This window comes from Brassica oleracea, chromosome C9 (genome assembly GCF_000695525.1).
Source record: "Brassica oleracea var. oleracea cultivar TO1000 chromosome C9, BOL, whole genome shotgun sequence".
NCBI lineage: Eukaryota > Viridiplantae > Streptophyta > Magnoliopsida > Brassicales > Brassicaceae > Brassica > Brassica oleracea.
In genome coordinates, this window is record NC_027756.1 from 54,409,106 (window position 1) to 54,423,414 (window position 14,309).

Genomic DNA, 14,309 nt, shown 5'->3' on the forward strand with positions numbered 1-14,309 from the left:
TTGTTGAGTGTAGAATCCAGCAAAACCGGTTTCATGAATAAATTCCTCCTGGTTTGTAAGATATGGTATTTTGATTGCACATATGTCCTGATCGGCTTCTTTAGCTCTTCTCAGCTTCATGTTCTCCATTGGTTTTCTCCTGATTTCTTTCTCCTTTTCTGATGATGACTTGATGTCATAGACCTTCTACTCGCGGCAAACATAATCCAAATGCAGAACTTAATCAGAGACGCATATATAACACTGAACGTAACAATTTGGAGAGATACAATTCAAATACGTAAACAAGTCGCATACATTTGCTAAACGAGAAGCTAATACTGTTTAAAAAAAAACTCAAACCAGAACACATTTGAAAGATTTAAATTCTTACATGGCAAAAATCCAGACTGGACTATATTCGGGGTTTCATTTAGGTTTGTTTTCTAAAGCCAAAAAAAAAGTCTGAACCGAATAGATATTTATAAACATAGTAGTATAGTATACAACAAACACCTAATTTAAATCTCCATAAAATTTTCAGCCAGTCATGTCATCTGGTCTGCTAATCTTGAGATAGCCGAGTAAGTACCACAACAACCACTCACCAACCCGAAGATTATAATGAACATGCATAATCCAATCTGCACAAAGAAGATGCTTAATAAAATTCTCCAATAAAAGGAAAACAGCGTTAAGGGTGAAGTAGCTATATGTACTTACTTGAGTGTTGGTTAATTTACCCTTGAGGATACTAAGATAACATAGACATGGAAAGATAAGAGCCTGTAAACAAAAGAAACATTATTTTTCGTGGATTCTATCAATTTAAAATTTAAATATTTCTCTATCGAAGAACTTACCACAAGCATTGCAAGGAATGATCCGATGAGTGCAGCCACGATCCCTGTAAGTTAAAGAATTCGATCAGAGAAGCTATGATGAGATAGGTATCTTGCGTAGGAAGTTAGGTAATGTAGCTTGGTATTAAGTTACGTGCTTATGCTTTATGAAATTATATAAAAACAGGAGGCAACATACATATATAAAAACCATTACCAAAGAAAGGAACTGAAAGAGCAACGACCAGAGTAGAGATGACTAGGATTGTTCTGAACAATATCGATACACCATGTGACCTCATCTTAGCCATTGGAATAAGTTCTTCGAGACTCAGAACGATTGGAGTGATGGTTAACGCGTATTTTGTCATCGGTGTAACAATCTGAGAGATCGAAGAAAGTCAATTTTGATTATACATATAAGTATATAGAGAAAATCAGATGAGAAAGCTTATCCTACCGCAGTCCAAACCGCTATTTTAGATGGAAGGAAGTGTTTAGGCATGTTTAATGTGAATTGTGATTGGAGCGCTTCACCAAACATGGTGTAACCGCAGACTGCTATCGCTATGTATAAGACCGTACAGAAACCAAAACTGCACAAGAGAGAAGGATGTATTAGTATATTATGGTATAGTGAGATACACGTAAAGAGGGGCTTCTTGGACTTACCAAATAACTAAAACAAGAGGAAACTTGGAAGGATCTTTCATAGAAGAATATATGTTTGGAAAAACCGAATGACCCGAGTACCCAAACCCGAAAATCCCTATAGCAACAGGTAAGTTACCGAAGTCCATAAGTTTTCCTGTTGCATGAAACCCGATTCCATCGACTGCACCGACCCAAAAGAGGCAGAGACCTAGCAAGACTGATGCCAAGACTCCTCCAACTAAACCAGAGAGTTTAAATACGGTCAATTACATCATCAAAGAAGCTAAAACAGAAAGATTCAGGAGGGGGAAAAGCAAACCTGAAAGGTAAGAAAGCAAGCTAAGGTCTTTAAGCCAGACAGTTGGAAGAACAAGAATAGTGGTTAAAACTGCAAAGGTTTGAGCAGAATCTAGAGACAGCCCTGGGGTAATGCTCAATGAAACGTTTGGGAATAGTCCTGATAAGTTATCACTCATCATGATTATGTATTCCACACAAGCTGCCTAGTTTTTTGGAAAACAAAGTTTAAATTAACGAAACAATTGCCATCAATTCATTGAAGAATTTTAAAAATATTGAACAATAGAGAGGATAAAACTTACATACAACTCTATGTACAGAAGGATCTGCCGTTCAAGAAAAAGAAGTCAAGCTTCAGTTTCAAGAAACATAATTTTTATAAAGTAATTTGATTTTTGGAACTTACGGAAATGATGCAGCGACCGGTAATGCCAAAGGCGGCTTGGCCGATATCAGGGTAAGTTTGAAGACCAGGAGAACTTTCAAGACATCTCTTCAAGAGAATGCCTGTGTAGCAAGTGATGACTCCAAAGAAGGAGAGTATGATCAAACCTAGCCATCCACTTTCTTTTATTGCATAAGGCATTGTTATTAATCCTAGCCCACACAGCACATTGGTTCCTGCATGCCCCCAAAAAATAAAAAATAAAAAATAAATAGTGGCGATGGAATGATATACTACTTGAACGTGACAACATGTTTACTAATCACAACATTTCATTTATTTTTTTACCGTTGAGAATGGATTGAGAAACGGAGCAGAGATTAGATTGTGGCAAGGGAAGATCGGTGACGGAGAGCTTGAGCTGGGATGGAAAATGGGGAGGTAATATGGTATCTTCCTTGTCAGGGTCTGGTTGAGAGAGAAGAGGCTTGCTTGAGGAAGAAGAAAACGAATCGAAAAAGGAAGACGGTTGCTTCTTGTGGAAGGAAGAGCCTGATCTCCGGGACAGGCTTCGAGGCATGAAACTCACCGAAGGTGGAGTCATTCCCGTCATTAAATCCATTGATCGTCTAAACAAAATAAAAATCATCTCAACCTTTGTAATTCTGAGAGAATTCAATAAGAAAAAAGAGCAGGAAATTGATATTTTTATTTTATTTTTACCGGTAGCTCTGTGGCCATGGAGGAGGGACATCAGTGAGATTGTTATCTGAACGATTACGAGACAACGGAGAGGAGGTATCAGAATTTGCTCCGCATCTCCGACCATCTCCATCGTGTTCATCGTCAGAACAAGCAAGATCTGCTTGATTTTCCTCGTCATCTGTCAGAAACGAATGGTCTCTGTCGTGTAAGAATTCTTCGTCGAGTTTCATCTTCTCACGATCTCAATGAAATGCTGAGAGAGAGACGTAAAATCGGGTTTTAGTGTTTCAGGCTAGTCAAAATGATTTCTTCTATATATGGGAACCATATCAATGGTGGGTAATAATATATTCAATGTTTTTTTTTAATATTTGTTTCTCTTTTCATCTTCTTGCGGTGTAGAATTGATGCTGAAGATATTCTTCGTGTCCTATGAACTTCCAAAATAGCAATATATTATAGATTTCCATTTTGTTTTTTGTTGACTAACTTCCAAAACTGTATTATCTATGGTTGCAGGTGATACATGCAAACATACCGCTGTCCCATTTTCCAATAAATTCTTCCATTCATCATTAACCGTTGATTTATTTTCTATATATATATATATATGATTATTATCAAAATATTCAATTACAGCTTTTAGGGAAGTGATTTTACGCGTCATCACCACATTCGATACAAAAAAATGACATGATTTACTAAAAAAAATATGACATGACACTAACTTAATTACAACATGTATGTTTCTCTCTCTCCTTCTGCTCTGTCCTCTCTCAAAAAATCAGACACAGAGGAAGGATTGAGATGAAATCTCAACCGGAGCTTCTACCAAATTCATCTCCGGTTAGCAAGCTTGTTTCTGGGAAGCGGTGATTCTTCTACACCGCTATCGCCAGCTTTGTTTCCGGGAAACGGTGGCTCTACAGCACCGGTTTCGCCGGCTTTCGTCCCCGGGAAAGCGGTGACTCTGATAGCACTGTCCTTTCGCCGGCGTCTTCTCCGGTTTGTTTCCGGAACTAGTTCCTGATCTACGCTTTTGGGTTTTCTATGTCCAATCGACTCTCGATCTGAAAATCGTGTGGATTTTTTGGATCGATCGTAGATGATTGATGTCTTATTGGAGTGTAGATCGATGGTTGGAGATCTTTAGTTTTATCGGTTTGGCCTCTATGGTGGAGTTTGGTCGCGTCGTTTCTCTGACTCCGGCGTAGTTCTTCTCGAGTTAGTCTCGATGTAGCTCTCCGTTGAAGAGTCCAGGCGAAACAGATGGGTGAGATGGTCTCAGTTTCCGGCGTGCTCCGTCGAAACTATAGGTGGTTTCGTCTTCGCCGACGATGTCTTCTCGGTGCTGGTCGCGGTGGTGTGACCAGGTGACGCGTGTTCTCGAAAGGGGTGGGCTTCAACACGTGGACGGGCATGCGAGCTTTGTTGGACGCGTGTTTAGCCGTTTGGTTTGTGGGCTTGTGCTTTAGGCCCGGGTTTAGTTTATGTGAGCCCATTGTGTCGGGCTTTATGTTTTATGTTTGTTTTGTTGGATCATGGGCTTAGACCCATTAATAAAATAAAAGATGGAAAAAAAAACTTAATTACAACATGTACAATTTTTTCCATATAAAAAATTATATTTTTTGGTAAGATGTTTTAAATATAGCAATCATTATTAATTTATATATCATCATTAATGTAAAATTTTTGTATAAATATTTATTTTTGACAATACTATTAAAATATATTAATAATTCATATATTACTATTAAATTAATATATAACTACAAATAAAAATAAGCAAATATATCACTATATAAGAATTCATACATCACTATATATATTACACTAATAGAAATAAGCTCAATACAACTACAAATATAATTTTTTACATCAACTTATATATCATATTTTTATAAATATATATATTTACCAAAATTAATTGTGAGTGTGCATCAACAAATACAAAACTAAAGCAGTATTAATCAAAAAAAAGTTAAATGATTAAAATTTTATTTAAATTTATTTTTCATCAGGTATATAAAATAAATTATTTTCACAGTTTAACATATTTAACTTAAAAAAAATTCAAAATTTATGAAAATTTATATATTTAAATTTATATAAAATATATAAATTTTACATTAACTTGATTGATCATAGAATTAGTGTAAATTTGTGACAATAAATAAAATGTAGTGTGTCCTATCATTAAAATCGTTAAAGATGGTTCGTTCTATTTATTCGGACACATATGATCACTATGTTTTTCTTAATCAATCTAGCAATTATAAAAGTTCTTCTTTGGAATTTTTAAAAGATAACGTCCTTTAGATTTGTTTGCTTATTTTCTTGTTTGTTTGTTCTTCTGTTTGCTTGTGTTATTGTTTGAACTAGTGATACTTTTCTAGCCAAACCAATTTTTTTGTCAAATATTTTAAAGCAAAACCATCCCAAGCGATCTTCTTCCTGGTCTCCTGAAAATATTACAAAATCCACCAAACGCTTCACATGACGATATTTGATACAAAACCACCTGAACAACAACACAGTTCGCATGCATGTGATTAACGCTTGCAGTTGCAGAGCAAATATAATGTAGAAACATAACAGAGACTAGAGCATATAAAGGTACAACAACTCGAAACAATTGCATCTCCAAACAAGCTATCGCGAATCGAATATTTCTCTCATGGATTCAGAAAAACTTACAGAGTATATTATATTACATAGAGAAGAAGAGGAATGTGAAATAGCGGTTTGTAGATATAATAAAGAAGAGAGTTAATTTATTTATCAATCTGGTTAAGCTTGCCGAGGCCATTGCAGTTGGCGCAAACGATCTGAGCTTGATCCTTCCTTGCGGCGTTGGCCCTCAAAGTCGCTCCTCCCTTCCTCACAAATCCTGCTCCGTCACATTCCGGACACCTATACATACCCACAACAGCTTCTTAAGTTCGGTTTACTACATCGGTTAAGGGTTTTACTGTATGTTTTCAATCTACTCAGGCCTTGTTTCCATTTGGCTAATCAAATCTAACAGAGGATTTAGCTCGGTTTTATTGTGAACCAATGTTGAACCGGACAATACACAAATAAGAGACAGGAGAGAGTGGTTACGTGTCGGTGCGTTTGAAGAGGATCGGAAAAGCTGTTCCGACAAGAGCTACAGCAGCGGCTCCGGCTATCAAATATATGGTTCCGTCAGAAGAGACATCACCGACAGCGGCAACAATTACGGACGACGATCTCTTGTTTCTGGGAAGAGTCACATTGCTCGGTGATGATGATCCCCACGAAGACGAAGAAGAAGGTCTCGATTGTTTCAGGAAGTTCGTCGATGCCACGAACGTCGTCTGCAATGCCGGTACGATCGCCATGGTTTCCGGTTAATAACAAGTAATAATGCGATTGGATTTATATCGAACGCTTAGGAATCACGACGTGTCACTCTCTTGAAATGGATAACGTTTCAGTTCAGATTCTTGGGGTCTTCAGTTGTTTTCTATCTGGATAAGGTGGGGCCCTTCAAGATATTACGAGCTTAAAATTGGGCCTGTTAAGCCCATTAAAATTAAAGGCCCGTGTAACATTTGCTTAGGATGGTTACTTTCATTCAATAAGCGAAAACCAGAAAACACACAGAGTCGTTACTTGGGAGGACAGAAAGTGATGACATAACGAGAAGCCCTACACGTTTTCAAACTACTCGAATCATCAAACGCATAACTATAAGCTTTCGGACAAATCGCTTTAAACAGATTCGCGTATAGCGTCGGCTTACAAGCCTTAGGATTCGCGTATTCACCGGTGCAACAGTACTTGGCCGATTGCATCGCCAAGCAAGCGCTTTTACATCCCACGACTTTGCCATCTCTCTTCACTTCCAACGCCGATGGACAGCAAACGTTCAAATCGACTTCACAAGCCGCCACGCCGCATCCTACTCCTCCTCCGATGGGTTTCATCGACACGGGGAGGTTGAATCCGTCTACGAGGCTCACGTCGTAGAAATGAAGCGGCGAGGACGATGAGCCTAGTGTCATTTCCACGACGGTTGCTGGTGGAACACCGCCGGTTCCTTGGCAGTTGAGCGAGCCGCCGTTGCAATCTCCGGTTTGGCATGAGCCGCCTTTGCCGTTTTGGTTCAAGGTGCAGCCTTGTCGACCCCATATACGACCGGACCATTTATCCGGCACGTCTATGATGGTCTCTTCGCCGCTTTCCATGTGGAAGCCTCCGTTTCTCGGCGTGGTTTGGCCTCCGCCGCCGAGAATTCCTGGCCATATGCTCTCCTGGCAGTTGTTCACTAGTATAAGCTGCGTTCCATCTGCACAGAAAATAAAAATATTACAAAAACTTAACAAAACCCATTTCGTAAAACAATGGGGACGAGAGATACCGTACCAATGGAGGAAGATAAGGAGGCTGAGATAGTGAGAAAGAGAAGTAAGAGAGTTGCATAACTCGCCATTGCTGTTGTTCTGTGTGTATGGGGATCTTTCACTCTCTAAAGTTTGCTCTTTTTGGGGTAATTTTCAAGAGGATATTAATAAAGGAATAGGAGAAGGACGTGGTTGAGAAATAAGTGGAAACTTGAGTTGCGAGAGTGTAAATGGTGAAGTGGATTTGTTGTATAAGGAACTGCCAAGTGCTAATCTTTTATAGACCGAGTCTTTAATGGGATTAGTGGGAAAGATAGAGATAAGAGATATTTACGGAGGCTTGATTGTTAGCCTTCTACAAAGTAATATCTGTACCTCTTTTTTTTTTTCAATTTAGGAATGGGTTAAAGCAAGGATGTTAAAACAAATAAAATGATGAGTTAAAGAAGGATTAAAAGAAAAAGTTAAAGATTCATGTTTTTTTTTTAATTTCATCATCACACTTAATTTTTTTTTGTTTTTTTTTAACCATGGAGTATCAGAAGCCAATGAAAATGCTCAAACTAATTCTCAAATTGGTGGTGCAGTGTACGAATAGACATCACTCCAAATATTCAAATGAGCCGTAAGATAAACCCATATTCGTATAACCGTAAGGTGAAATGTAGTTGGGTGATTTCGAATCCTGATTGCTTAGCAATCTCAAAGTCCGTCTACCACTAGACCATCACCTTGTGGTTAACACTTAAATTAATTAAAAAATTAAATGTTGTAGATTGGCTTCTTTTTTGTTTATAGAGTTCTTGAATGTTTTAAATTTACATAGTATGTATCGTGTATAAACATAACCAAAAAAAAATGTTTGGGTATAATTTCGACCAAGAAAAATGCTTGTGTATAAACTTGACGACTTGCTTGCCTAGTATTTCCTGACATATATATACTTCTGCAAAGACCTTTATCACTTTGTAGAATCAGCAAAGAGCATATATGCATTGCGTCAATGTGAGGATTTGCTTTCTTTTGAACATATTTTCACCCAAAAAATCATTACACTCTTTTTTTTCCATGTTCTTAATTATAAAATTGGTGTTTTATAAAGCTGGTATGAGAGATTGAATCCAAGAATGTGATAGGCTCTAGACTCTGTTGATCTGTAGGGAGGTTGAATTTTGTTGTAGACAAAGTATCTTGCAAGAGATAACTTATATACTGCAAAATATTATATAAAACTATTTCTCGAAAAAAGAAACTATTAATAAAATCATGAGTACCAAACAAACCCTTGAAAACGAACATCCCATGCTAAACCGAACCAAACTCAAACTAAACCGGTCGGTAAAAATCATCAGGAAAACAGTTGAAATTGACGACCGCTAGTGACGGCAGGTGAAGAGTCCAGTCCGTCCATAGAATATAGTGGAAGAAGAACAGAAAGAGTAAATCGAGCGAACATGATTCACTCTGTTGCCAAATACGCAAGAGCAGCCGCAACGATTCGTGGCCGCGCGATATCGGTTAGAAGCAGCTCTGTTCGGTACTCGATTCCGTCGAGGGCGATTCACGGTGAAATCAGCGTTCCAAACGCGAATCATGTGGCTATTCAGATGGTCAACTACGCTCTTTCCCACGCTCGTTCTCAAAAATCAGGTTTTTTCAATCTAACATCATTGCCTTAAAACCTTAGTTTTTGTAAGAGATTCTTCGAAAATTGCAGATGAATCATATGCTCAAGGGATGCTAGTACTTGAACAGTGCCTTGGGACTCAACCCAACGATGATCAGGCTTCTCACGATTCTAAAGCTACGGTCTTGCTTGCTATGTCTGATCTTTTATACGAAAGGTTTCACCTTTATCTCTCTCTCATCTCTGAATTTTTGTTAGTTAGCGGTGGAAAGCTTAGGACTTTATATTAGTGTTTGGTTTCTTGTGGTTTTACAGTGGGAACAGTAGCGAGGCCATTGAACGCCTCAAGCATGTCATGTCTCTCACCCTCTCTTCCTTGTCTATCAAAGGTTTTGATATTTTCTATATGTGTTTTTTTTTTAAGGTTGTTGTTGAGTCTGGAACTGTCTTTTGTTGTGCAGCTGTTGCTGTGGAAGCTCTTGTTGGTCTGCTGATTCAGTTAGGACAGGTTCAAATCCCAACAGTGCTACTATTTTGGTGTGTTAACGTATAGCAACTTGTGTTAGAAAGTTAATCATGTTTTTTTTTCCTGGTTAGGATGATGCTTCACTAATGGTTGCTGATGAATTTGTGGAACTGGTTAAAGAGAGAGGCCATGAGAATCTTCAGGACGTGGCTGCCACAGCTAAAACGATCAAAGGCCTCGTTGAGCTTATTAAAGGAAATACTGAATCTGGTAGAGAAAAGCACCTCATCTTTACTTTTCTTATTCCACATTACCTCCTTAGTTTTATGTATAGCCTAATTGTTGGTGCAGCCGAATCTTTGTTTGGAGGACTTGAGAACCATGACATATGCAAAGGTACACACTGACACTTGTACGTTTCTGTTAATCCGGAGGTAGCTCTGTCGTTTTATTGCGGTGAAGTGCCTAACTACATTTATATAGGTAACGTTGCACTTTCTTATGGTGAATTCTTGCACGCCACTGGAAACTTTGAAAAGGCAAAGGAGATGTATCAAAAGGCAATTCAAGGAGCAGCAGACACCAAAGAGTCTATGAGTTCTTGTAACATGAATTTGAAGGCGGTTTCATTAGCAGCCACATTTGCTCTTGGCCAGCTCGAGTCACACGTTGGGTACGCTTTGAGTTTCGTGGTCCTCGTCGCTAATCTAAATTATTCACCTCTGAATTTTTTTTTTTTTTTTGCTATTAATTAGAAACTTTGGTGATGCGGAGGAAACACTGACAAGCGCATTGACAAGCGCTGAGGAACATTATGGTACACTGTGTTGTCCCATCTATTCATTTTTAATTAATGCACCAGCCTAACGCTTACTCGGATCAGGACACAATCATCCCAAGGTTGGCGTGATTTTAACCGGAGTAGCTCTCATGTACCGAAACAAAGCCAAAAAAGAACGCTCGAGTTCTATCCTGATTCAAGAGGTCAGAAACAAGTTACTTTACACTCCATCTTAACATTATAATTTCCTCATCTTACACATGTTTATTTTCATGTCAGGGACTCTTTAGAAGAGCATTGGAGCTCATGAAAGCACCTCCATTGGATTCAGACGGTACCTTCAAACGGGAGATTCTTGAACCCCACATTATACGATGGTTCTCACCATATTTTCTGATTTTTTAGGGATAATAAACGTGGAAACTCGGGAAGTAATGGCTCTATCAAGAGGTGAGAAAGATGCACGCTTTATAACTCTGTTCCACGATATGGAAATTAGCTTAAAACTTGGATTTTTGATTGGTGACTGGTGCAGGAGGGTATGCGGAGCTACTACTGATTCAAGAAAACAGAAAAAGCGAAGGAGAGAAGATGAAAGCATGGGCTGAATCTGCATGGAGAAACAGACGTATCTCTCTTTCAGAGGCATTGACTCCCTCCTCCGACCCATTAGATAAAGTAGCCATCATAGATGCTCGCACCACTCGTGTCCTCTGAAGCTCACCCAACAATGGTTTTAAAGAATCCAAAAACAAATACTATTTTACAGTTTGATGTATAATTAGTCTCAATAGTTTTACATTTCATAAAGAGTTGTTCTTGTGACTAGACTTGAACACATTACAGAGAAAGACCCAAGCCCTTTCCCTTGTTTAGAATCTTATTTAGTTTTAGTTTTTTTTTTTGTGTGTTTAATTAACAATGGAAGTTCTGATGAGGCCAACAATGCAAGCTCCTGAGTTCAATATCTCAGCCGTTTGTGTGAATCCCAGAATCGCTAGTTGACATGTGGGTTACACTTTGACACACTCGCACTAAAAAAAGAGGATTTTACTTTCACAGCACACGACAGTATTTTTATCTTCAGAAGTCAGCCTGCGGTTGTGGTCCTTGTGGATATATGCGTTGAACTCACACGTGATATTATGTGCATGTTGATAATTTTTTTGATAATCCAGTATCCGATCACTTTGCGTGATCGACTAGCCCACCGGGCCTAAGCCCAAACCATTACAGGATTTTTAAGCGTCCACTTAAGGGCCCCTGGTTACGCGAAGTGGTCTGGAGGGCGAGAGGCAGCCCATGTAAATACCCCTCGTGGCCGGGGCTCGGACTTGGGTGGCGGGCACCTCAGCCGAGGTTCCTTTACCACCAGACTACGAGGCCCGGTTTCATGTTGATAATTTATGGTGACTTTTTATTTATTTATTTATCGGGATTATTTCTTGGGCAAATCTCCAAAATAACATCTTTCTGAGTTTATATTACCAAAATAGCACTCAAAAACTAAAAAGACCAAAATAACATTTTATCTTTTGAAAATTTTAATTTTTTTATTTTTCAAAATTTGAAATCTTATCCCCAAAACCTCATTTTTCAACTCTAAACCCTAAACTCTAAACCCTAAACCCTAAACCCTAAACCCTAAACCCTAAACCCTAAACCCTAAACCCTAAACCCTAAACCCTAAACCCTAAACTCTAAACCCTAAACCCTAAATCCTAAACCCCACCCTTGAACTCTAAACCCTAAGTTTGTGACTTTTGATAAAACATTAAGTGCTATTTTTGTGACTTTTGACCTTGAGTGCTAGTTTGCGAACAAAAACTTGATTTAGTGCTATTTTTGTCTTTTTTTTTTATTTATTCCTTTAAATTGTATTTAATTATCCTCATATCGGCAAAACTATGCCCAATAGCATGTTAAATTATATAAAAATATTTCACTTTTATTGTCAAACATAATAGATAAATGGTACATGCCAGTTTACAGTCGATACAAAAAATGTAGTATGTTTTCTATAATTCTATTCATAAATGTGATAGATAATTAATTTGACGTAACAAACGTCACTCTTTTTGCAGGACGATTCTCGTCTTCGTGACTATCTCTTTCTCTCTTCTTATCGGATCGTAAAATCTGAAAAATGGCAGAAAGATTCTCAACGTAATAAACAATGTTCATGTTCATGTTCATCACGTCTCCTCTCTGCAACACACTGGCTGGACTCTTCACTTCTCTTCTCCAGCCCTCTTCCACGTTTCGAGATTTCATAACATTAATACATTTCGCAATTCTCACCTGCAGTTATCCACGTAAATAAATGATCAGAACGTATTCCATTTGTGGAAACTATATTACAAATATATTTCATTTGTGGAAACTATATTACAATTATACAAATTATTACAACACTTCAATTTTACCTTGTGTTCTTCTCCAAAGAGATTCATAAATTTTCCAAGATTCTCCTCTAGAGCTGCTTTCTCTTCTAAAAAATCCAACACAACCGCAACCGCCACTACACTTGGTGCGTATGCTAGCATCTTCAAATCTGCATCCACATTTACGATTCAAAAACGATCAATCATTTATTATTTCATGTACTTTCTTCTCCAACAAGAAAACAATTTCAAAAAAAAATGTGAAAATCTTATTACCGCATAAATCATCTAGCAAATGATCTGTGATACGATTCATCATTATGTCTCCTCCTCCCATCCCGGTTGTAGCAACAAGTATTTGCGAAAAAGAGAAACTCGTGACCGAGTTAACACGCCATTCTAGAGCTTTCAATACAATGAGTTCCATCTCAAGAACGGTCTTATGGTGAAACATATGATTTAGCCCTTCCATTTGAAAATCTTCAAGTGAAGGGGAAGAAACTTCGTTAAATTTTGATGCGATCGATAATGAGGTTACTGCAACTAACTCCACCATCCACTTACTCCATTCCTGCATTTATTTAGTAAGTTTCGTTCATTTTCGGATAAACAGATGTTAAACTGCAATGTCGAGTTATTTAACAAATCCATTTACTTACATTGCAGCTAGTCGCATAGACGAACCGATCAAAACAACTCGCGGCGGAAAAAATCGTTTCAAATGATAGATTCAAACGATTCCGAGTCTGACAAAACAACAACAAATCCAGACAGATTACTCGTTAGAATAAACATGTTTCCAACATACACTTCACACAAACAAATCATAAACATTACGCTTAAGCAAAAGAAAATATGAATAGATAAGCCTATTCAAAAGCAGAATTTGACTTGCGGTGACCGATCCAAAAGGTTTTTTTTTTGGTCAAAACATGAAAAACTATTTTGTTCTGAAAAACAAAAGATGTATATTATAAGAGTTATGATACCTGAATGAGCCATTGAACTGTTTGAAACCTAGCATCGGTTAAATTCTTAGAAACAAGAAACTCAATAAACTTGTCTCCGTGATTACTGAAACATGATTCTTTCTCCAAATCCATAGAAATGGCTTCCTCTACCGTTGCTGCATCCATGGCTGGAGACATTTCCACGTGATCGTCGTGAATATTCAAGCGCAAGTTTGGAAAAGGCTCCGGGGTCGAAGGACCCGACAACCATGACTCGTCACACAGAAGATGATCCATTGGAACCGGTTCGTTAAACCGGTTTTAAGGTATTCGGTTTTTTTGTCCACTCTGAGAACAGTGTTATGAAATGAGAGAGAGGAAGCGACCTATATATATATGGAGAAAGAGATGGTCGTGGAGAAGAACATGGGAAGTTAAGTAAGACAGTTCAGAGGATTAAGAAGATACGTCGGTTAGACCATAAGAAGATGCGTTGGTTTATTGGTGTTTGTGTAAGAGATTATTTAACAGGAGCTACGTTTTCTTATTAAACCGGATACAAGTCGTAATTAATTATCGCTCCTAGCTAAGAAAACACGAATGAAGTAAACACAAATCCAATGAGTGAGAATTCTTGGGTTATTCAACTATGAATTTTTAAATACTTTATAAGCATTCATATCTTCGAAGTTATTCAACTATGTATTTAGGCAATCTTTTAATCACTGCTGTTTTGCAAATAACTGATTTTAAATAATGTTAATAATATTTGAAATCCATGTGAATACTTTTTTATGTTTTTGATTAGAAGTGTGAGTTAACAATAAATAGTAGTATCATATTAAGGACTAAATATAATATGA

At 37.8% G+C, this 14,309-nt stretch overlaps 5 protein-coding genes across 5 annotated transcripts; 1 reads left to right on the forward strand and 4 right to left on the reverse strand.

Moving 5' to 3' along the window:
- Positions 1 to 326: 326 nt before the first annotated feature.
- On the reverse strand, positions 327 to 3,247 carry LOC106313451 (vacuolar amino acid transporter 1). The gene is made up of 11 exons (XM_013751254.1): positions 2,884 to 3,247; positions 2,509 to 2,789; positions 2,182 to 2,396; positions 2,078 to 2,101; positions 1,795 to 1,978; positions 1,494 to 1,713; positions 1,282 to 1,417; positions 1,039 to 1,204; positions 843 to 886; positions 703 to 765; positions 327 to 623 (listed from the first exon to the last, which is right to left on the reverse strand). Exons 1-11 carry the CDS (start codon positions 3,093 to 3,095, stop codon positions 528 to 530), a joined length of 1,641 nt encoding a protein of 546 aa, XP_013606708.1. The 5' UTR covers positions 3,096 to 3,247; the 3' UTR covers positions 327 to 527.
- Positions 3,248 to 5,417: 2,170 nt separating this feature from the next.
- Positions 5,418 to 6,308, reverse strand: LOC106313772. Its single transcript, XM_013751681.1, has 2 exons — positions 5,974 to 6,308; positions 5,418 to 5,781 (listed from the first exon to the last, which is right to left on the reverse strand). Exons 1-2 carry the CDS (start codon positions 6,231 to 6,233, stop codon positions 5,643 to 5,645), a joined length of 399 nt encoding a protein of 132 aa, XP_013607135.1. The 5' UTR covers positions 6,234 to 6,308; the 3' UTR covers positions 5,418 to 5,642.
- Positions 6,309 to 6,452: 144 nt separating this feature from the next.
- Positions 6,453 to 7,471, reverse strand: LOC106316875 (thaumatin-like protein). Its single transcript, XM_013754744.1, has 2 exons — positions 7,261 to 7,471; positions 6,453 to 7,183 (listed from the first exon to the last, which is right to left on the reverse strand). The coding sequence occupies exons 1-2, from the start codon at positions 7,325 to 7,327 to the stop codon at positions 6,504 to 6,506; spliced, it is 747 nt and encodes a 248-aa protein (XP_013610198.1). The 5' UTR covers positions 7,328 to 7,471; the 3' UTR covers positions 6,453 to 6,503.
- A 1,154-nt stretch (positions 7,472 to 8,625) lies between these two features.
- Positions 8,626 to 11,013, forward strand: LOC106315497. Its single transcript, XM_013753239.1, has 12 exons — positions 8,626 to 8,888; positions 8,956 to 9,082; positions 9,181 to 9,254; positions 9,327 to 9,373; positions 9,463 to 9,601; positions 9,683 to 9,727; positions 9,815 to 10,004; positions 10,087 to 10,148; positions 10,215 to 10,315; positions 10,392 to 10,446; positions 10,518 to 10,562; positions 10,648 to 11,013. Exons 1-12 carry the CDS (start codon positions 8,693 to 8,695, stop codon positions 10,827 to 10,829), a joined length of 1,263 nt encoding a protein of 420 aa, XP_013608693.1. The 5' UTR covers positions 8,626 to 8,692; the 3' UTR covers positions 10,830 to 11,013.
- Positions 11,014 to 12,161: 1,148 nt separating this feature from the next.
- LOC106317410 (putative cyclin-D7-1) lies at positions 12,162 to 13,787 on the reverse strand. The gene is made up of 5 exons (XM_013755232.1): positions 13,486 to 13,787; positions 13,156 to 13,242; positions 12,773 to 13,067; positions 12,539 to 12,666; positions 12,162 to 12,413 (listed from the first exon to the last, which is right to left on the reverse strand). Exons 1-5 carry the CDS (start codon positions 13,741 to 13,743, stop codon positions 12,162 to 12,164), a joined length of 1,020 nt encoding a protein of 339 aa, XP_013610686.1. The 5' UTR covers positions 13,744 to 13,787.
- Between the last annotated feature and the right edge of the window lie 522 nt (positions 13,788 to 14,309).

Excerpts from the sequence above, each read along its gene's own strand:
- LOC106317410 (XM_013755232.1), bottom strand. The coding sequence starts at position 13,743 with ATGGATCATCTTCTGTGTGACGAGTCATGGTTGTCGGGTCCTTCGACC. Across the intron at positions 13,068-13,155 it reads TCTATGCGACTAGCTGCAAT|GAATGGAGTAAGTGGATGGT; the intron begins GTAAGTAAATGG and ends AAATAAATGCAG. Across the intron at positions 12,667-12,772 it reads TTTGCTAGATGATTTATGCG|ATTTGAAGATGCTAGCATAC; the intron begins GTAATAAGATTT and ends ATGTGGATGCAG.
- LOC106313451 (XM_013751254.1), bottom strand. The coding sequence starts at position 3,095 with ATGAAACTCGACGAAGAATTCTTACACGACAGAGACCATTCGTTTCTG. Across the intron at positions 2,790-2,883 it reads CCATGGCCACAGAGCTACCG|ACGATCAATGGATTTAATGA; the intron begins GTAAAAATAAAA and ends TATTTTGTTTAG. Across the intron at positions 1,418-1,493 it reads CCTCTTGTTTTAGTTATTTG|TTTTGGTTTCTGTACGGTCT; the intron begins GTAAGTCCAAGA and ends TCTCTTGTGCAG.
- LOC106313772 (XM_013751681.1), bottom strand. The coding sequence starts at position 6,233 with ATGGCGATCGTACCGGCATTGCAGACGACGTTCGTGGCATCGACGAAC. Across the intron at positions 5,782-5,973 it reads CTCTTCAAACGCACCGACAC|GTGTCCGGAATGTGACGGAG; the intron begins GTAACCACTCTC and ends GGGTATGTATAG.
- LOC106315497 (XM_013753239.1), top strand. The coding sequence starts at position 8,693 with ATGATTCACTCTGTTGCCAAATACGCAAGAGCAGCCGCAACGATTCGT. Across the intron at positions 9,602-9,682 it reads TAAAGGAAATACTGAATCTG|CCGAATCTTTGTTTGGAGGA; the intron begins GTAGAGAAAAGC and ends TTGTTGGTGCAG. Across the intron at positions 10,447-10,517 it reads ACCTCCATTGGATTCAGACG|GGATAATAAACGTGGAAACT; the intron begins GTACCTTCAAAC and ends CTGATTTTTTAG.
- LOC106316875 (XM_013754744.1), bottom strand. The coding sequence starts at position 7,327 with ATGGCGAGTTATGCAACTCTCTTACTTCTCTTTCTCACTATCTCAGCC. Across the intron at positions 7,184-7,260 it reads CTCCTTATCTTCCTCCATTG|ATGGAACGCAGCTTATACTA; the intron begins GTACGGTATCTC and ends TTTTCTGTGCAG.